The following is a 23,557-nucleotide window of genomic DNA, read 5'->3' as shown; positions in this document are numbered from 1 at the left end:
AGATAGTATGTGAGTCATATGCTGACATTCCGCAGTTCATTTTGAAACACGAGATGTATATTTGAGCCGAAAATAGAAGTTTTATTAATGAGCTGAAACTAGAAAATAAACTATAAGTTGTCAATGATACCAGCAAAGAACGGTGTTAAATTAATGGAAGACTACAATAAATTATTTGCGAAAAATGTGGAATAAACAGAATGTGTTCTTTAACTTGTATTGAAGAAATATGTTATATAAAATTCTATACTTCATTTATGATATAGAATATCCTATTTTATACATTGTTTGCAATTTCATAGGAAACCTCAATGTTAATTCAAAATTATATACATAATTTGATTGATCTGTATTTGTGAGAATGACAGTTTATAACACGCATCCACTATAACTGTATATGTAATAATCCACGTATATAGACTGGGCCCAAGACTCACCACCCCAAAATCTATAAAGTACATATGTATATACATCTTGTTTTCACAGAACGATATTGATGTATACCAGTGTTATTAATATTATATATATTCCAAAAGAATTTGAAGCAGAATTAACATATATATATGCATGTATGTAATTATTGCATTTTATAACTCATACCTTATATAGATGTTTTAAAAATATTCAGAAAAGAACAAAGTAAATTAAATTTGTTTATTTCAATAACAACATTTATTTTCAATTATTTCATACGATAATTATACCTTACTTTCCTATAATTTTATTACACATGAAAAGTAATATTAATCATTTATTTAAAACATTTAAATTTTGTATTCAAAACATTAAGTATAAGATGTAAATATAATTAAACGGAAAGCTTTAACATCTGCTTTTATTTATAATATACCATTAAATTTGTGTTTTAATTTTCAACAGTAGATTATTGCATATATAGGATGAATGATTTAAACGGGATGTATCTTATGTATTTATTGTTATATGGTAGAATTTGTCATGATAAAATTGCATTATATAAAAGAGCAAACATAAGCGTATAAAAATCTTATTTTAAGTTATTTTTTAAGAGATTTGCAGGTCATCAGACTTTTAAAAAAATTGTATTCTTGTGGAGCATAAAAAAGTAAATTTAACAGTTTTAAGAAATATACTGTTACAATTATTTTGAAACTTAAAACATTTAGCTCATAAAAATCTCGGGACAAAATACAATCAGAAATTACAGAATATTTTTTTCAACACCAGAGAGACAGTAGGATACTATTGTTGCTTATATAGGGGGAGGGATCTATAAGATATTAATATAATATTAAGTCTATTATTTGTATGATTTCATGTGGATATAATAGATGTATGTAACTATGTATTGTATTATAATCTTGAGATTTTTTGTTTGAAGCAGTGTTCTACATAGTAACAAGCTTTATCAGGAGCCTAAAGATGTCTTAATAGTGATACACCTTCGAGAGATATTCTTTAGATGTTCTTTATATACCATTGCTCCTGTTCCAAATCTGTGAACAGCTCGCATTTCGAATCCGTAACCAAGTAACAGTCCTTTTCAATTACTTAGTTGAACAATTAAAAAATTGTGATGAAAAGTGCTCCAGGGTGGATTGAGTTAGAGGCTCCTCTGTTCATATCGTCTAGATATTTAGTATTTCAAATCCATATAGTTTGTGCAGTATATTCTTTAGCTTTGGCAATGACAGAGGTTTGATCAAGAAAGATCTTGTGTAAGATCCGGTAGTTTTTTGACATGGTGAAATCACATTCAACATTGACAAGGACACGGTTTTCGGCCAAAAGCTTCAAACAATACTATGGTATTTTGTATTTTTTTACTTCTCTTTTCTTAATAAAGGTAAAAGTGAATAAATTATGTTACATTTCTACAGTATGTTTTAATGAACCAAAAATATTTGTGAAGGCTTTTGCTCTAATGGCTTTTGCTTTCATACTACATGTGATGGTTGTTTGTTTTAACTTTTAATTAGTATAGAATATGTGAAAGATAGCTCTAATTATTCATTCTTTCTTGAGGCATGAATTACGATAATAAATAATTATAATAAAAAAAAAAGGTTTTCAAAATATTTGATATTGTTTAACTAGGCTTGGATCTCTTCATTATTAATGTATAAAGTAAAAACAACTGAATTTGATTTGTATTCTGTACTTATATCTGCAATTATATATATGATAATGCAATAATATGATAATATATTCTTTTAACTGATCTTTAATCTGGGGCTAATAGGAAGTCTCTTTTTGTTTAATCTATTTGGGACTCCATTTTAATTAAAGGTTAAAGTGATGTTATTTCTACGCATGCTTCCTATTTTGTGCCCCTTCTAATATTGAATGTTTTATTTTAATGTTCTATGTTTTAATATTAATAATGTTTTTAATAGAAAAATATTAATTTATACTCTACAAAAATTAAAAATTTGGTAGCAAGAATACAGTTTCAAAAGATGCACGTATGCAAAATTGCAACAGAAATACGAAAAAAACATGCAAAAAAGACAAGAAAACAATATACGTGAACATAAAGAAACAGAATATTGATTTTAAAACATTGAATTTGTAATTAACAATTTCCTGTTAATAATGTTAAATCAGTTTTGACGTAGGATAGGATAGGAAAGTCACAGAATTTTCATTCAGGGAAAATAGTTTAGATGTTGCATGAAAGTTGAGTGAAAAGAAAATGATAGGAAAATTAGTACATACATATACATATAAATAAGTTTCATTGTTTAAACGGAAATTAAAGGAGTTTAATAAACAAGAGGGAATATTAATATTTCCATTATGTTAATTTCGAATTTAAACTTTTAATTATACCTCAAATTCTTTTACATATTTTATGAATTAAAATTTCGTGCATTCTACCAAGCGATTACAATATAGATAGTTATATACTTATTTAAAACATGATAACAGTGCCGTTATAAATTAAGATTCAAAAATTTAAATATTATAATGTAATTGTAATATGGAAGAAATTCCAAAGCAAATTAATAAACTTATTCAAATAAAGCTACTATTTTCAATGTTTCATAGTCCTAATCCTTGGTAAATATTCTACGATGTATGCTTTACACGTCATCTAGATAAAAATGAAGTTGCTTCTGATTTTGTACTTATAGCAGATTGCAAGCTCATCATAGATCCCCTAAAAATTAAATTATACAAGTATATTTATGTGTAACACAGATTATATGAAAATTAATTTGTAAGAAGAAATACCTGTAATGAACTGAAGATAATGTTTCATAAAAATACATAAGCTGGGCTTTATGACCACTAATGGATGAAAGAAACTCTCCTGGATCATCTTGATTATGCCATTGCAATATATATACACCAGCATCTTGCATTATATGAGAACCCTATGTTCAAATAAATAATTATTATAAGTATAAAAAATAAAAAAATAATTAGTAAAATATGTTAAAACATATAATCATTGTATGATAAACAAATGATACCACATAGTTGAATTACTTAGCAGACGTTTCCTCAATTTCGATACATTGAAATAAGAGTTGTGCTATTCTTTTACAGTCTTCTTACCAAAAGGTATCCACACTTTTTCTACCTCGCGGCTCTCTCTTCTAGAGACAATATTTCTATCCTTTAACCTCCTAAGTCTAACAATAAGCGATAAGCTCGTGACTGTTTCGTGCTGCTGAGTCTTGCTCGCGTATGGATATAATTTGATAATTTTTGACTGCTTTTTCTCATATTTATATATCACATAATATGGCTCTCTCTTCTAGAGACAATATTTCTATCCTTTAACCTCCTAAGTCTAACAATAAACGATAAGCTCGTGACTGTTTCGTGCTGCTGAGTCTTGCTCGCGTATGGATATAATTTGATAATTTTTGACTGCTTTTTCTCATATTTATATATCACATAATATTTTATAATATCATGAAAGTACATATTTCTTACGTAATCTTAAAAGGTAATAGAAAGAAGTAGGACATCTCGTAGGAGAAATTCTTTCGAATTAAAAAGAAACGAAACCAGCAGTGTTGTATATGATTCCAAAAAGCATGATAATGGAAAATGAATTACATATTTAATTGTATTGTAATTGTCGTTATGTTAAAATCACCTATTACTACGATTAACAGAAAAAAGATACACAATTGTTTTTATCATTTTTTTTAGTTTTGCTGATCACTTCAGGGATTAAAGCAACATAACGTCGTGCTATATTCCTAAACTCTCTCACGTCCAACAATTAAACCTTCGGTACCCGATAGCTACGTGATTTTATGAGCCATCATTAGGCATCTGTCACAATCTTATCCGCATCTTCCACGATTTTTAATTTTTTCCTATCATAATTACATACAAGTAAAATAGAGCACATTTTAGGAACTTCAATGATCTTCAGATACTGTCAGAATCAATGTCTTAACTAATTTCATGTACATCGTGTATGTAAAAGCTGCTCGGTAACAGATGGTATAAAATTCTTGATTTATGAGTATTATAAATATTGTGTGTGAAGTGTACGTTATTATGTGCATAATGAATGTTGTGTTTGTTGCCTTCATCTTCTTTAATTATGTGGTTAAATTCGAGGATTTAAAGTTAAAGATCAAATGTAATTTTTTTATACTTTATTTTCATTTTAGTTTGGCTTGTGAAAAAAACCATCTTTCTCTGAAAACCCTGCGTATAAATTGTATATTTGCTGAGAATTGTACAGATAATCGCATATATAGGCCACGGAAAGATTCGGACACTGCATAATTTTAATTTCAAATTTGCATATTTACACTAAACGTATAAAGATCAACAAAATGTAATACATTATGTTACGCTATACTGTTATAGACAACAGTAGAAAAAAACTTTTGAGTTATTATTTATTGTTGTCTAAATATTAAAAGTAATACTAAAGAAGAGCGAATTTTTATGCTGCAGAAAGTTTCGGACGAAAAGTATACATTGTGGAATTTTGTAGTTCGATTCTTTGTTAAATGTTACCAGTATCTGTATATACAATGTTTGTAAACAATGCTTCGTTCAAGTCCGAGAATCCGGATGAATCACAAAAGCAGATATACAAATTTTAAAATACGACAATTAATAAGTTTACTACAAAAAGAAAAAGTTAACCCGAAGTAGTGGGTATGTTAAAGAGCGTTTAGAAAAAGAATGGAAACAAATTAGTGGTATTATTTAAAAAAAATTATTTCCACTCTGCCAAAAAATATATACCATGTCATCAACTAAATATTAACTTTCATGAATAATCATTATTAGTTTTAGTTCTATGTGTATAATTCTATTATTTAGATTCATATGCATTAACATATATACGCCTAACAGTAAACATTCCAACGTTTCTGCCCTTAACACACAGACCTTATTCTTTGGGTAAGATGATCGTCAGATGTCGATGCGTCATTCACAGTTTATGTTCAGATAGCCTGAGCAATCGCTACAAATCTTAGGATTTAGTTAACTAAAGTCCTTCAGATTGACAAACAGTCTTTATTCTATCAGCCCGTAAATCTGTCACCTATTGCGACAAGATACGGGAGATCTGCTTTCCTCACGTACGACGCTTCCCGCTAGGAACTCTCTCTCAAGGGCGGCTAGCATCCTTTTCTAACCGCCAACATAGAAATTAACCAATTAACAGCAACGTCTATTTCCCTCACCCTCCGAGCGGAGGCTTTCCTCGACGAATCCGATGATTCCGTGCCCTTAGGTACACCCCATCATAGTCTTCCTCCGCAACGTCATCGTGACGGAAAGTCATTCCCTTTCTTGCAGTCTCATTAGCCAGTTACCTAGTGTGTTTGTACGATCGGTGAATAATCCACGTCTCAACAAAGAGTTAATCAAGCAATCCTTGTATCGCGAGGAGTAAGTCGAGTCCGACTTAGACTTTGAAGCAAAGTATATCCGTTATCCCGTGGGCCGTTGATTCGTCATATCGAACCTAAGGTCATTGTCATTAGCGCCTAGTTACCGCGGCCACTTGTAGATCTTGTACTATCTATACCTGTGATAATAAACGTTACCTCGATTGTGCAACAACGATGAATAACCCAGGCGAAGATTCACTACACGCCCCTAACCCAAGTCCTAACGCCAAACCGACATATATATAGTGTAGTGTAGTGTAACATAATGAAATACATTTTTGTTGGTTCTTATACATTTACTGAAAATATAATAATATAATAGATCTTATAATTTAAAATTGTGCAATATCCGAATCTTTTTATGGTCGACTGTATGTATAATGTGAAGTGAAAGTTATTTGTTTCTATATAGAAATTGTTGCTCACGCATGCAAATTTTCAAAAAACAGAATGTTGGTAATGTTTTGTTTGAATACTAGCGGATCACAAGAATGTACTACTACATGGCGGGAAAATTGCGGCAGTTGAGATCATTTAAACATGCCTCTAATTTTCCTTTATTTTAAAAATCATAAAACAACGATTTTACTCCTAATATAAGAGATTAAAGTAAACTGAGGTGAAAATAAAGCTTTTTATTTATATTAAATAGTGTATATACGTATATAATATTAAAAGGGATTCCAAGTATCATGAAAGCTTGAGAAATATACAGGGTGATGCACGTAAAGTGTGGCAGCAAAATATTGTCGAACATATTGATGACACAAAAAAATGTTGTTAAGAGAATCTGAAGTATTCTAGATGTCATAGTTTTTTTTTTCTTTTTTTTAAATATATATTTTTTAATACACGTAAGTACAGCCCGCATCAAGATAATTTAACGACTATAGTCATTTAAGGTCAATCAACTTAATTCCATCAAACCAGAAAATATAAAATATATTTGTGATAGTCGTGAAACGTACTCTATACATTATATTCTTAAAAACATCAATATACTTTTGGTTTACTTACTTGAATGCTTTCACCATCATGACAAACAACGCTCGGTTCGACCTTAATGAAATGTCCTTTGATTTCTTTCATGTCTAATAATTCTGCATCTTCAGCTGTAACAGATTCTGAAAAATTTACATCGATTATTTATACAATTATTCCGAATACAATATATTTATGAAATACGTATTTCTTAATACTTTCGCAATATAATGTGAAATTATTGTTGTCCCTGAATTGCATGAAAATCATATATTTTTTGTTGAACTGTGAAAAGCTTGCACCTCACCACAATGCATTCTTTTTGAAATAACAATTTTTGACCACATTATTGTGAAGTATGAGTAACGGCAAAATATTATAAGAAAAATTTGTTTCTTTTCGTGTATTTCTTGGTATATACAATTCTAAATTATACCATAATGTTGCCAACCGAGAATTTATTTGGTTCGAATTAGTATCTATGTATATTTTCTTGTTTAAAATCAACATTTCAATGAAACTGCAGTTACACGTACATAATGAACAATTTTCATTAAAGTTAATATTATTTTTTTTTTAATTTTCTTTTTTCGTTCTACTTTTTAAGATGTTTTTCACCTGTTTTTCGATGTACAATTGCCTCTTCTTATTATTTTTCGATTATTTATACGTTACAATGATAATTTTTTAAATTCAAAATTAGAATCATTGGCAATGCAATACACAAAAAACAATTTTGAACATCTATCAATTCTTATTCATTTTTTATTAATATTTTAATGTTTCGGTTACTTCGTGGCTAATCGACAGTTTAACGTCAATGTTAAGATTAAGTTCTTTTTCGTACTTTAAAGGGTCTGATGTGTTCTAATAACATTCTCTCTCTCTTTCTCTCCCCCTTTGTCTTTCCGTCTGATTTTATGATGTTGTTGATGTACAACTATGTATATGTATAGATATAATAAAAAGGATACAAATTTAGCTTTTATATAATAATAATTCATACGTGCTTTATGTATTGCATCATTCGATAAAGTTTAGTACCATGCAGAAATAGTACTAAATAGTAATATAGTAGTACTTTATGTATTTGAAAATGTGAAATTTATCATTGAAGGATAACCAAAAGGTGTTATATTTCTATCTATTTTACATTTTTCCATCTCATACTGCATAACATCAACAGTGTTTATAACTTTGAGGTCATTGAAAATATAAATAACTGCTACGTATGTTTATGTGTAATGTTTGTCTCTTAGGAAAGAGATTTCTCTTCATTAATTAAATAATTGTAATCTTATAAAATACAAAGTTGCGCTCTTTTGTTATAATTTGCATAATGAATTACATGTTATCTAAACTAATATAATAGAAAAGAGTAGATGTTGTGCAATAGAAATATTTAAAAGTATTTAGATGCTAATACATTATACAATGATTACTTTAATAATAGCTTGAGAAGCAGTTGCTGTAAAGGGTTAAAATCAAATCTTTCTAATTTGCAATTAATCTGTATTTTATTCACATACATATACGTATACATACCCAAAGAAAGATCTTTGTCATCATTATAAGCTTGGTAAAGTACGGTGAATGTTATATTATGACGCATCACATCAAAATCCCATGTTAAAACTGCTCCTGGATCATTAGAACGGATTATTACACGATGAATTTGTCCACGGCTTAAACTAATGCAATGATATAGATTATGCTCTTCTTGAGACGATGTAGGTTCCAATTCCATTTTATATAGATGTTTCGGTACAATTCCTCCTTCAGTAATGTAGGCCTAACATTAATAAAAAAATATACGTTAAATGTACATCTTAAGAACAGCATAATAAAATAAATAATGCATATTAACAAGACTGAATCACAGCTAATGCGGCACAAAAATGTGTACGTTAGATTTTCAGATTTGCAATAATGCACATGTATGTGGGCGTATTTGTGCTCGTGTGTCGAATATTATTAAATATATGGTTTTAACAGATAGTATACGTAATTAATGATTAGAGATGTATAATAGTCTAGAATAATAAAAAAAAAAAGATATGAAAATAGTAAAAAAGATATTAAAAATTTTTTATGTCGATTTAATTGCACTCGAATTAACTTAGGAAAACTAAATTTGCATATATTTAATAAAACAATAAAATGTTTTACAACAAAATCAAAGGATCTCGTTCATTTTTAGCTAAAAAGTTATGGATCTTGGAACTACTGAACCTTGTAGGAAAAAGTTGTATCGCAGTTTATGTGGATCATTTTCTTCAGGTGAGATCTCTACTTTCTCACCTTTAAATTCAATTTGAAGACAGTTTTATACTTGAAAGTAGGACGGTAAAGCGAAGATAATTTTTTTTCCGAAAATTGTATGCATTCAAATAACTCTACAGAATTTAATAAACCCGTTTTGCGATTCGTTTTATAATAAATTTGAAGGTAGAGCGTTCTTTTTAAAATGATCCCTTAAAAGTTATATGACTTTTTCTACCTTTTTATTGCATTTTGAATAAAAGCTCTGCCAGAGCTCTGCTCTCTCTAGAATTAAAATAATCCAAAATTCAATAGGAGAAGATCAAACGTTCAGATTTCTACTTTGTGTCTGTTTTTTTATGCGTATTTAGTGTAAAAGTTCAGAGTATTAGTTATTGTATGTGCTTAACACGAGTATTCATAATACATATGTTTAAATTCTAGACGATTTCTCGTAGACCTTGTTTCTATACATAAATCGATGTACGTTTCATTGCTATAAAAGAAAATATCAAACAAAAGAAGAGCGAAAAGAAGTTCCTGTAAATATTGGAAACATGTGTAGTATCGTGGAGAGATTGTCTAACAAAGATCCGACGAAATATGTACAATGTTGCGAAAAAGCCTAAGTGCCGACAGGTCGAAAGAGTCAGGAAACTTCAATGGGCCAAGCGGCCCATCAATGCATCTGTCACGTAAAATAATAAAAAAACACAAAAAATAATAAAAAAAAACATAAAAAAAAGACAGAATTTATTTCTTCACACTTGATTTACACTTGACTTCCGAACTCTAGGAGCGACTTTTTAAGACTGAAGCTCTTACAATTCCGCCTTTAAAAACTGATTTGTTTCTTTCTTTGTCATCCCTCAATATCCCCACTATCCACGCGTTTGTTAGCCGTTCTCGAATATTCGGCAAAAGGACCGTTGGGATATTGAGGGTTCATTGAGCACTTCGCCTCGCCGACATACACTGTCGCCGAGTGCGGCCGCATCTTTATTTCTATCATCAGCGGTTCCGAAGCGCGGCCCGGTCTTTGATGTAGATCGAGGTGTAGTTGATGTTACACATCCTTGGTCCTTTGGTCAAATAGTTACTCGAAACAGGCGTATGTAACATCAACTACACCTCGATCTACATCAAAGACCGGGCCGCGCTTCGGAACCGCTGATGATAGAAATAAAGATGCGGCCGCACTCGGCGACAGTGAATGTCGGCGAGGCGAAGTGCTCAATGAACCCTCAATATCCCAACGGTCCTTTTGCCGAATATTCGAGAACGGCTAACAAACGCGTGGATAGTGGGGATATTAAGGGATGACAAAGAAAGAAACAAATCAGTTTTTAAAGGTGGAATTGTAAGAGCTTCAGTCTTAAAAAGTCGCTCCTAGAGTTCGGAAGTCAAGTGTAAATCAAGTGTGAAGAAATAAATTCTGTCTTTTTTTATGTTTTTTTTATTATTTTTTGTGTTTTTTTTATTATTTTACGTGACACGTACGTGACCATGATCGTGTAACATCAACTACACCTCGATCTACATCAGAGACCGGGCCGCGCTTCGGAACCGATGGGCTGATGACGGAAATAAAGATTTTTTTTTTATTGTCTATTTGTTTAAATTTTTTTAATTAAATCGGATTCCGCCGAAAGTCAAGTTGTAAGAGCTTCAGTCTTGGAAAGTCGCGGCTGGCGTTTATAAGTAAATTGCAGTTAGTGTAAATCAAGTGTTAAGAAATAAATTCTCTCTTTTTATTTTTTTATTTTTATCTTTTATTTTTCATCTTCCATTTCTTTTTTTTATTTTACGTGACAATCGCGGACGCTTACCGAACACGTACGTGCTGGGGGCTATGAAAAGACGACAAAGGGATGTTTGAGGGAGAAAAACGATTAACCGTCAGTTGTTAATTGAGAGTCTAATTGCGAGGAGTTAGTTGCGAGTCGTGAGTTGAATTGAGAGAGTTGCGAGTTGTTATGGGTTGTTGATTGTTAGTTGTGAGTTGTGAATTATCAATTTAGTTGTCTTAGCTATATCACATTACCGCATTAAGTTTAACCCACTGCAAATGAATCCATTTATCAATAAATTTATCATATAGAACAGAAATCTGGAAATCCTAATTTCTAATAATTCTGATAATGATTCTATACGTATGTAAAATAAATATAGTGATGCTAAAATCTCACCATATAGCGAGACCAGCGTATAATGTATCAATATTTATACATATATATAAAAGGAGTGAAAATTACATTTCTAACTTATAGTGAAAAAATATATCTAAACAATAAATTACTGGATTTAGAAAAATGTTTTAAATGTAATAGTTTTATAACAGTATTGCTTGAAATGTATGCAGTATGCACAATAATGTAGGTATCAAAACTTTTAAACAGTATATTTACTATGAAATATTAAGATGTGCGTGATAAAATATTAAAAAGTGAAGAAATCACTGTCCAAAAAGAATTTACGTAGTGAAATTATTATTCGAAAAGAACTAGAAAGTTGACAGCATAATTAAATCTCACAAGTAATGAGTCATGAAATTTCAATTTCATCCATATACAATAACATAATAAGTAATGCATTGTTAAAATTAAATATCATTAAAATGTACAGCATTAATTTTTTTCATAGCGAACCTGACAATTGGAATAGCTGGTACGTGTTGTCCAGGAAAATATAAAATAACGCGCGAGATGTTCATCGACAAGCTTTATAATACGACCACAAAGAAAAGCTATTTTTGAAAGAAGATATTAAGATATTAATTGCAATAATGGTCTGTTTTCTAACATTATCTTTAGAACTTTTAATTCTTTTTATACCCAATGGTCCATCCGAAAGGTAAATTAAAAATGACGCAATAGAACTTATAGGCAAGGTTTCAATATGGAAGAAATTGCGCGATGTTATCGAGAAATTTTAGACACCTCACGTCTGTTCAGGTACAGTTCTCATTCCATCTAAAAAAGGCGTATCAAAAGTTTATATAGGGATGCTTAAGACACTAAAGATGCCATTGATCAGCAAATTAACATTTTTCGATAGGAATTAATCAACGTGCATTCTCGAAAAACCATAATAACTTTGGGTATTTCGAATTCGTACGATCAGATTCGATGAAACTAATCCAAACATTCAGCAGGCGAGATTCAATTTCATTTTTAACACTAGATTTACGGGATTCGTCAATTTGACGGATTTCAAACTTCGAAATGAAATATCTCAAAAACCATAGCATTAATTGTAACCATTTTGCATCGTAAATTAATCATTTAATCTAAAGAATTTATACACACAATTATTTTTTCCTAGGCTTTCTAATTTTTGAAATCTGTATGTAGTATACCTACCTCTAAGAAATCCGTCAAATTAACGGGCTAGCTGATTTCATAAACAAACTGTTTTTCAAAGACAGTGTGTAAAAGTTTCAGTTATCGTAGACATTTCCCATTATTGTCTCCGCTTATTGTAAGTATTTACAATAGGATAATTGAATTTGGGCACAGTATTGTCTTTTTTTGATCCCCCTTTTTTAGCAATCATGGGTGAATCCAGGAGATATAATAAGATATCGAACAAAATTGTCAACATCAAGAAGATTAATATGAATTAGGCCAAAGCGAAGCTGACAGTGAAAGTTCTGAATACACTGAAAGTGGAGAGATAGAAGGATCTTTGTATAGTGAAGAGGAAAACTTCTTGAAAATGTGTCGTAACATTCCAAGCACATCCCAAAATGTAATGGGTAAAATTGAAATTGCAATTGACGGGACACAGTGGATAAAACTAAAAGCAGGCGGATCTAGGGGTAGGACACCCGTTCGTATGATATTCAAGGATATCGCAGGGTCTACTGGCTATGCTAAGAGAAATATTATGTCGGGTTGTGTAACTAGTGCTTTCGAATTGATAATTGACAAACACATAATGGAACACATAAAAGATTGCACTGAAACCGAGACGCATCGAGTTTTGAAAAGAAGACGGACAATCACAGTTGCTGAGTTGCGTAGTTTTCTAGGAATTCTATATGCCCGGGGCGCGTATGAAGCGAGATCATTGAAAGTCTCCGAAAGATTGCAAACAGATAAATTTGCACTGATATCCGAAATATGGAACAGATTTATAAGTAATAGCCAGGCTTGTTACAAGCCATATGAAAATATCTCAATAGATGAACAATTACTTCCAACGAAAGCCCGATGCAGGTTTACCCAATATATGCCGAATAAGCCTCATAAATTTGGCATTAAGTTTTGGTTTGCAGTTGACGTTCAAACAAAACATATTTTGAATGGTTTCCTTTATACGGGGAAAGATGAAACTCGATGCTCAAGAGAAAAAAGGACAAGATGACTTTGTTTTCCTCAAATTTATATAAATCAGAAAAATTCACGCTCACTGTGTATAAAGGTAAACCTAACGTAAAAATCCTTCTTCTAAGCATCAAACATACAGGTATACGAGTAGAAGACAATTATAAACGTGTTCCAGAAACCATTGCTTTTTATAATAAAACAAAGTTTGATGTGGACGACGTTGACCAGATGGCACGCAAATATAGTGTGAAAGCAGGGAGTTTTCGATGGCCTCTTCAAGTTTTTTTTTTCAATATTCTAGATTTGGCAGCGATAAACGCGTGGATATTATGTAAAGAGTACACCGGATCAGAAATATCCAGAAAGGAGTTCATATTTTGCCAAAGATCAGACGCTTCATTTTTGTCACTTTCAACGTTAGAAGTGCGAAAAAATTGCCAAGTGGGCTACTGCAAAAAAAAAAAGAAAAAATAGAAGGAATAATTGTTGTACATATTGCAAAAAATATCATATGTGGAAAATGCACAAACAAAATTCAGTATATCTGTAAAAATGTGCTCAATAAATATGATTACACTATAGCGTTAATATTATTATCATTTCCGTGATAATTAAAAAAAAAGACCTTTTACTTATTAATAATTTATTTAAACGTGAAGTCTAATATTGTTCAATGTAGACTTAATTTGAATAAATCGATTTTTTAAAGAAAATGCATATTTTCGTTTACCCGTCAATTGGACGGGTCCTCGCAAAGGTAGGTATATAAGAGACGCCCGTAAACCAAGTGTTAAACAGTTCACTCCTACATTTATTTATAAACAAGACTATGATTATAAATCATAAACGTATATTCGAACTTTAAATTAAAACGGGTGGTCGTTATTTATTTATTTATTTATTTTGTTGAAGTAAAAATTGTTTAGTTTTCCTGGTTTTCGAAGCCGTTAACATTAACTGCCACACCGAAATCACATGTTTCAGTCAGGACGCCACGGGAGTATTTTTATTATTCAAAGCATATAATGGCAAAATAATAATAAATTGATGATGTAAGACAACATTCTTCCCCAATGGTCCGTTTATCTTATTGGTGGTCACGGGTGACCACCGTGGCGTCTTGGTAACAGTTGATAGAGACATATTATAACAAGGCTTCGTTTATTTCAACAAACCATTCGCATTCGTTATTTCGTCGTAAGCAAAACGTCCAGAATATATTGTTGAAACGTGTAGAAGCTATTAGTAAACGGTATTCGCTCATTCTACATATAATAGTATGGTATGTTCACACTTTTAACTTCAATTATATGATCATAAAGCAGCATTTACGATTATTTTCTAAGGTGTGTTTATAATAATATTCGTAGATTACCCCTCAAAGATATGGATGCCGTTAGATGCAAGATTTGTTCTCATTTTTTTTTTTTTTTATTGATGTTCTAATAAAAATGTTTAATTGCTCAATGGGGCACTTTTTATTTCAAAGTATCTTTTATTTATCGGTTATATTTAAGATGACCTAATTGTCAATTTTCATTCAATTTTTACAATTGTAAGAAGTTCAAGCGGTCACCAATGACCACCGTGGCGTCACAGGAGAAACCGTAGCCGGTAATATATGACCAATGTGGCAGTCAAAGTGTTAAGAGTTGTTTAGTACTAAATCAATTTGAAGGGCTTCAGACTCATATCCCTTTTTTGGAATATGTCTTGTACAAATGGCGCAGCGGGGTATAGACAGGCCAGTTTCGGAATTATACAAACACCCATAGGCCCATGGGGCTCTGTTGTAATGTAATGCTGCCAGAGTGCGAATCTGGATTATCTTACACTGTACTTATACTTTTATATTTATACTTACACTTATACTCAAATATATTTCTGTTACATATTCATCTACGCGTTCCTCTAAGAGATTTTATCAGTATAATTATCAGTTTATCAGTCAAGATAACAAGTCATCCCTTATCAATTACCCTAAGTAAAATCATAACTGAATAACTACTAACGGATATTCATTTATAAGCTTATGAGGCAGTCAAAAATTGATGGAGATGGATATGATGTAACACGATGTTAGATATACGTAAGTATATGTATATATAAGTATATGTACTTGTTAAAATGCTTCAAAAGAATAACTAATCATATGAAAAGAATGTTCTATCGGTAACTAAATCAATTTGAAACTAAAAGAAATATATGTATAGAATATTCGAAAATGATTTGTTATGAACATTATAGCGTTATTCTACACATTTGGATCGGTAAAGATCTGAAAAAAGTAGCCGCAAAATTGACCTTCATCTTGAAACTCAAGGTCAGATCTTTTTTATTGCATCGTATTCTATTCATCATGAAGATGAAAAGTTTCAAAGGAATCATGGGTCGTAACTCAATTGTTCTTTTGGAGAGAAATGCCTAGTAAAGCTCCATTAGTTTCGGAACTCACTTATTTTGTAATGTGCTTACGTCTTGCAGTCATATAGGAAAAATAGCATCTGTTGTCACACATAGATACTCCAGATCCACTACTATATACTTCATATCTTTGTTTCTTTCTTGTTAAAAAGAAGAAGACGGCTGCCTACGTCAGAATGTGTAATCGTTTTTTGTTTTTATTTAATTTGTACTTTACAGTTTGTCCAGTTGGACATTTGGTAAATTTTTCTAACCGAGTGTAATCGTGGGTTCAGATTCCTAACCTAAATTTAAGTATAGATTTTCAAAACCCGAGCGGCGGCTGTATATACATATAGGAAGAAATTACTTAGAATGTTGACCTTGATAACATATTTCAAGGCCATCGAAATCGACACCGTGTATCATATTCTTTATATTTTTTTACCCTTTTTCATTTGATTAAACTTTATTTCGATACAAAACGAGGTCAGTGCTTCTCAGGTATCTCCTTCAAAATCTCATCTTGCATATGTGTATATATTATACATACACTGTATTTCATAAAAAGATGTGCGTAACGCGACTGCAGTCACGAACAATTTTCTAGTCTCGAACAATTGGATAATAACTCCTATTTGATAATTAAATACCTAGATGTTTTATGTAACTTCACAAACTTTAATTAAGCAAGTACACACATATATATGTTGATTAATTGCTGTTATTGTCTAATAAAATTTGGCTCTTCTATTTCTTATATCTTTGATCTCTCATAACACTAGACTAACAACTATTAGAAGGTGCTACATATAAGTACAAAACAATAATAAAACATAAAAGCACCAAATATCACTACGATTTTTAACAAATAAAACAAAGATATAAAAATCCTTACGTTATTAGCAGTTGCGTCGAAAATATAAAATCTTCGAGGTACCATACCATAAACCTCGCATACATTGTCCTAGTAGTTAAAATACATTATTGCTAAGTAATTTGAAACTAAGAAGTATTAAAGACGTTGGAAGTATTACTTGTTGCATGTGTTTTCATATATCTTACATAATGAAAACACGAAGATAATATTATATAAAAACATATATTTACATGGTATATGCAATATTTTATGGTGTTAATTGTCGGTTATAAAGAAGATATTTTTTATTCGCGGTAAAAATACATTTTACATAAATATAAGATAGTAAATTAAACATATTAATAAATTATATATAATTATTCTTACCTCGGATGATCCTCCAAGGAAATCTGGGATAAATTCAGGTTCGATATAGTCACTTAGGCTACCAGGACCTTGTTCTTGATAATTGGTGCCACAGTAAAATATGAATTTTTTTCTTGTATTTTCATCTGTGCAAGAGATTTAAACAAATTAATACATTTTTATGTGAAAATAAATATTCATATAATAGAATATCAAACATTATACAATATCTTTCATAAATAACAGACGGCAATAAAACTGACAATATTGCGATTTCTTAAATATTCTTAACTGGTTTTAGATATTAACAAACATACTACTTGTATCCCAAATAATCAATAAAAGCTTTATTTTGATTTTCCGATGAACTGTTTCCCGACGGTCGCGCGGTAGTTTTATATTTTCGACAGTAGTGATCGAGAGAGATGGGGTGTTGCTAACGATAACTTTGTGGAATGCTCTACATAACGTTAATGCAACCATTTGAAACGAGATTAGAAATGCAAATGCTGATACTGTGGTATGAAGTGTTTTAGGGTTAGTGATGTTTCCGGGCAGTATATAACAGTACTTGATCATAATAAATGATCTTAAGAAACAATTAAGAAACATTCTTACTTACTTATAAATGTACTTATCAATGTCCATAAAATAGGGAAGCATCTAGGCGCTCGCATAATTAAAACTCTCCCCATAGTTTCTGGATAATTTGTTTCAACGATTTCAATAATACGTAATAGAGCCTGTAACAAAAATGTATTGTAAATAGTTCACCCTTGCAGTAAGTAGTACTAAAATAATATTCAATAAGGAAATGTTTATTTAACTGAAATTATAATATATGTGTGACATTATGATTTATATATTAAAACATTTTTCTTCTGGCAGAGTCTTCTGACAGATTTCATGCCACATATCATGAAAAATTTAAGAGGTGTTCTTGCAAGCTAAAATGAGACGAAACTGAAAATAAGTTATGTTTGGGACTCTATTTATTAATTATTGAAAATATCAACGAAGTTCGACAAATTTGTCTACGAATAAATACGCTTTCTACCACGCCATTCCATAAGTAATGTTGTTTCTTATCTTTAAATAAGCATTCATATGATTAAATGATGTGTTTATATAATTTTCTTTATATCTTTGAAAAATTCTGCATTGTTAAACGTAGAGTTTGAAATATTCAAATCGGTACCTTTTACTTATCCAGTTAACTGCGTTTGACGTGTATACACGTCAATCCAAAACTTTATTTCGGTGCGATTGACGATACTCGTCGTATGAAATAAAAAGTTACCATTTACTATAAAAGCTCAAAATGTTAGTAAAAAGTAACGTAAATGACGTTTAGTGGTATGTTTCCTTTATACTTCCAGAAAAGCTATTATGTATTTTATAAAGAAAAATTTGATTATTTGATTATTCTCTTTGGTGCGTATATCGACTATTCCCTGAACTGTTTTGTGTTTTATACCAGCTTATGTAACTTATACCAGCTTATATAGCTTATAACACCATCAAAAGCAAATTCACTTCGAAGATATGCCGTCTGCTCAAAAAATGGAATCCATAAGGAATTACGTTACTGGTGTTCGACCTGCAAAGTGCCACTTTGTGTGATACCTTGCAGTATTTATTTAAAAACTACCGCACTGAAATTAATTAAATTTTAAAAATTTTTCTTATTTATGAATTGTATTACTATCTGTCAATTTTAAAGCTTTTAATAATAATATCCTTTTAAACAACGAATTGTAAATTTTTTATCGAATAAAAATGTAATCCTTGTTTGTTTTGCTTTACTTCTTTCGTAAGATTTATAATAGCTGCATTTGCCCTGCGTTTCACATGTATACGTAGTATAAATCTCGCAATTAACAGGTTAACACGTTCGTCACCCAGCCTGATTCGGCTAAGCTTCCTGCGGGCCCCAAATCCGACCGCCGGTACGCAGAACGTAAATAGAGCGACAAGCGGGAATTCATTGTTTATCGCCTTCGATTCATTGTAAAGAAAAGATTATTTAATTCTGAAATGGAGAAAGCGATAAGCTTCCAGCTAGAGTATTCCGAGGGATCTCATGGCAGATATCTCAGATCTTTCATTTAGTCGAGACGTATATCAGTGATTTTTTTATCCTCAAAATGTTCAGTAAACAGCGTGAAAATATATTTGAAAGTGAGGAGAGTAGTGATGACGAAGTCTACGATTATTGTTCGAAGTGCCCAAAATCATCCTAAATGTATTTGGAATGTTTTAACAAATACCATGCGATATAGCATAATGTAATATTTTATCCAGAATATAAATTAATAAAAAGTATGGTATAATGTGTTTTTAATATTTTTATGTTGTATATTCTATATATAATATCCTATATTTAATTAACTGAACAAGAAGAGCGTCACCCATACTTTGGTGACGGGGCCCTCACGAAAGTATACCCGTCACATAGATATGGGTGACGCGACGATAAACGTGTTAAAAGAAGATTGGATACTAAATTTTAACAAAAATACACACAATAATCAGAAGAAAGAACATCTGATCTAAATAGAACCTCACCTACCTATGAAAAAATACCAAAATAGATAACCAATATAGTAATTATTATAATAGCACCATATGTTAATATTTAAAGCAAATCAGAAGCTTAAATTGAAATTTAAAGGATGTGCATCTATAAATAACGATTTATATCCGACGAGTAAACATTTATACTAAACATTACGTGATCTATATAATTGATGATTAAACTGCATATTATTAGTGACGAAAAATAGATTATATATAGAAATTGTAAACTATGATGACTATTATATTGAAAGTCTGTATTGTGTCTAAGATCAGAACTTCACTGTCCAAACATTTCATGATGCATGTGATGAGGTGTATATATAATAGAATTTTCGCAATAAATACAATTTCCGTTTTTTTATGATACTATTATGATTGTACTTCCATCACCTATTTGTCGGCGTCTTGAAAATTTCTCTATCGTCCGTAAATAATGATAATAATACTTCCACTTTCTTGAAATTAACCATTTTTTCATTGAGGAAAATAATATTCCTCTACCTTTTAAACCACTTCAAATGCTTTTTGACAAATTCCAGCTTCTGTTTCTTATGGACATTCATTAATTGGAGAAATAAATAGTATAAAAGATATTAACTTGATCAACTAACAAACACGGGCACATGCAGTGCGTATTGCAGAGAAAATTTCAAATTCCAATAAGATAATGGTCACACTACGCAGTCGGTGAAGAAGTATTTTTTTGAGAAAAAAATCAAAATTTCATGATGGCCAGCAAGATCACCTGATCTAAATATAATAAAGAATTGTTGGGGTGAGCTCCCTGCAAGAACAGTTTGTGAAAATAGAAAAATAAGACGAAAGAGGAAGAAAACTCTGTTTAAATCGCAATAAAAAAAAAAAAAAGACAGCAGTTGTAAAAAATAAAGAAATACGAAATATACGAAATATTAACATAATATTTTCTTTAACGAATGTGAGTAAATATTCATTTTTCTGCAGCCGAAAAAATTCTTGCAATATTTCTAATTTTGCAAGAAAAGATATTTATTTTCTCTTCAGAACTATATAGTGGTACATTAAAAACTAGTTGTTAAGTTAATGAAATATACTTTTGTATCTTTGTTATTCAATAAAGTTTTCCTAATTTATGCCACGAGCTATTTTTTTATCCAAAAGTGTATTAGAGGTATATGTACTTTACTTTAATATACCTTCATAGATATACATCTTTAATGATTATAAATAGCAAAAAATTACATTCCACTATGATAATGTTAAATGGCAGGTGGCAAACATAATTTTTAGAAAATCACAATTGTGTTCTCGGAATTCCACAATTTATACTCTATGTAAATTATACTTACTATTATAGTATAGTATATTAATTATATTACTAGCAGTCCTTAAAATTAGTATTAAATGATTTCTTCTTATATTTAAAGTATTAAAAAATGTTGGTTCATGAATTGAAAACTTACATAAGAAATAAATAAATATTATAAGAAACAATACATTGATGATCATTAAAAATAAATATAAGTATTAATATTTTGCACTTAAGTTATATATGGTGTAATTTTAATATTATTTATGGGATGATTAATATAAGGAACACATTTATTGATTTTGTATATATTCAAATAAGATAAAATGTATATGAGTAGTATACATGTACTTATTAAACTATTGTTTGAAAAAATACTAAAATATATTAAATAGATTCTATACCTTTATACCAGGTCTCCATAAGTGACGCATATTTAAACCTTCAAGATCTATTAATAAACACCACTGCGAAACTGGATGGCCAGAAACAGTAGTTGCTTCTTCCATAAGTACCAGTCCTTCTTCGCAAATATGTAGTACCTACAATGACAATATTAATTATGAATATTGTGGAAACCTATAAAATATATAAATAATATAAATTGTTATTTTTACATGATGTGTACTGTATAATGCTGCATATAATGTTATTATACAAATGAAACTTACCAGCAACAGCAAGTCATCTTCTCCGATAGATTTCAATAATCCCTTTACATCCATTTGTCCCATTCTTAAAATATATAAAGGTTGACCATCTACAAATTAATAAAGATATCGTTATTTAAATTTCCACTTATAAGACCTTTCTTGTAAAATGCATATGAAGAAATATATATTGAATTGAAAATTAACTTTATAAACACTAATGAAGACAGAAAGAATTCGTCCATGTACAATATTAATCTATTATAAAATAATTAAGAACACAGTATATGTACTTTATTTCTCATATTTTTATTGAACATGGTCATGAATATGTAAAAGATAGCTTCGAGGAAAAAGTAAAAAAAAAAAAAAATGAGAAAATTTTTGACTGAAAATTCTTCAAAACCTTGTGTTATGAAATTCAAAGCGTACTGTTCTTAAAGATTAGAAAATAATTATTATAGATATGACACTTCTGTTACGCACGCATCTTCTTGTCGTTATACGTATAATTCACTATCATCGCTACCATCACTATATTCTCATTTCATAATATCGTTTTATATTCCTATTGTACATAATATCGTTCTTGGAACTTCTGCCTTACATTTCTAGTAATTGTCAAATGCAAAATCTTCAATTTCTAATAAGTTGTTTTCGGTAAAACTATTCGGAAAAACTACCTTATATCCGGCTTTTAAATATGTTATACAAATCAAATTTTTTAATAACTAAACGAATATTCGCAAAAAAATGTCGATATCGCTACAATGAATTCTGCCTAAATTTAATTGTGCATCTATGGTAGCGTACACATTAGTATTGTTTCCTGGCTACCTTAGTTTATAATATATGAAGTTAACTCCCATTTTCTAAATCTCGAACTTTTTGTTGTTGATACGAGTTATTCTACGTTTGTCCTATATCGTACCAAAGAAATAATTATTTATCTCGAGAGGTTCTAGAAATAAGCCCCCAAAAATATTAATTTTTGCCTAGCCTCCCCCTCCTCTTTTTAAATTTTCGTAAAAATTATTGTGTTTTGCCCTAGTTGTTCTAAATATCGTTTCAAAGTAATATTTCAATATTATATTTAGTTTAGGAAATAACTTGAAAAATTTGTATCTATAAAATAATAGACATTTTTCTTTTTATTTTAATAGCAATATCATAAAGTGAAAGTTTCTTCTTTTGGTACACGAATCCAGATTGTTCTAATGGCGTAAATACAGCACACTGATTAGCCGAAACGAATGAAAGAAAAGGCTGACTTGAACAGGATTGCCATGATACATAATATAAATAACGCAAGAGTCAAACAATCAACGAGCGGTAAAGATATACTAGATAGTGGAAAGGATGATAAAACTACACTAGTAGATGACGAGGAGTCAATAATTATAAAAGTTAGGTGAGCTGAGACGTCTAATCCAGATACTGATGGATGCAGTGGAAAGTATTGGTAGCCTAAAAAAGAAAAAAAAAAAGAGAAAAAAAAAAGACGAATACATCTGGTGTAAAAAAAGGACTCGGAGATAGCTAAAATTGAAAGGATGATAGACGTGTATGCTACATCACTGATCGAATGGACAAACAAGCCAAGGAGAAGAAAGACAACGAGTGGTGGGACGGACAAGAGAGTAATCTCCGAAAGCAGAACTACAATGACACAGACATCGTCGCGCTATACAGATGAAATGAATAACAGCATAGAAGCTCAAATGAGTAGAAGGTAAAAAATGATCGAAGCGGCAAAAAGAAAGCAAATCTCACCAGCCCAGGAGAAGAAAGAAGAAAATAGAAAAAGAGTAAAAAGATGACATGGAGCCACATGTGCCGATGTATGTAGAGCAAACGCTCTACATACGAAATGAGGATACGCAAGAAGATGATAACGGAGATTGGAAAATACAGGAAAGAAGGAGGAGAAAAAGGAAAGAAATAGAAAATATTGAAATAATAGAGGTAAA

At 30.5% G+C, this 23,557-nt stretch overlaps 2 protein-coding genes across 2 annotated transcripts in view; one reads left to right on the top strand and one right to left on the bottom strand.

Moving 5' to 3' along the window:
• Window positions 1–21,622, top strand: part of How (protein held out wings) — a 73,860-nt gene extending 52,238 nt beyond the window's left edge. Inside the window, exon 8 of the mRNA XM_072020442.1 lies at window positions 21,353–21,622. The gene's annotated coding sequence lies outside the window, so the exon portion shown is untranslated. The remainder of the gene's footprint in view (window positions 1–21,352) is intronic.
• Window positions 2,777–23,557, bottom strand: part of Retm (real-time) — a 56,711-nt gene continuing 35,930 nt past the window's right edge. Inside the window, exons 9-16 of the mRNA XM_072020419.1 lie at window positions 21,609–21,697; window positions 21,342–21,479; window positions 17,692–17,812; window positions 17,091–17,215; window positions 8,394–8,640; window positions 6,885–6,991; window positions 3,217–3,359; window positions 2,777–3,142 (exon numbers count right to left, since the gene is read on the bottom strand). Of these exons, the coding sequence (XP_071876520.1) occupies window positions 3,073–3,142; window positions 3,217–3,359; window positions 6,885–6,991; window positions 8,394–8,640; window positions 17,091–17,215; window positions 17,692–17,812; window positions 21,342–21,479; window positions 21,609–21,697 (1,040 nt within the window). The 3' untranslated portion in view covers window positions 2,777–3,072. The remainder of the gene's footprint in view (window positions 3,143–3,216; window positions 3,360–6,884; window positions 6,992–8,393; window positions 8,641–17,090; window positions 17,216–17,691; window positions 17,813–21,341; window positions 21,480–21,608; window positions 21,698–23,557) is intronic.

The sequence above is a fragment of the Bombus fervidus genome, chromosome 17 (assembly GCF_041682495.2).
Source record: "Bombus fervidus isolate BK054 chromosome 17, iyBomFerv1, whole genome shotgun sequence".
Classification (NCBI taxonomy): domain Eukaryota; kingdom Metazoa; phylum Arthropoda; class Insecta; order Hymenoptera; family Apidae; genus Bombus; species Bombus fervidus.
The sequence above is the reverse complement of the archived record's forward strand: the minus strand, read 5'-3'. Positions and strand labels throughout refer to the sequence as shown.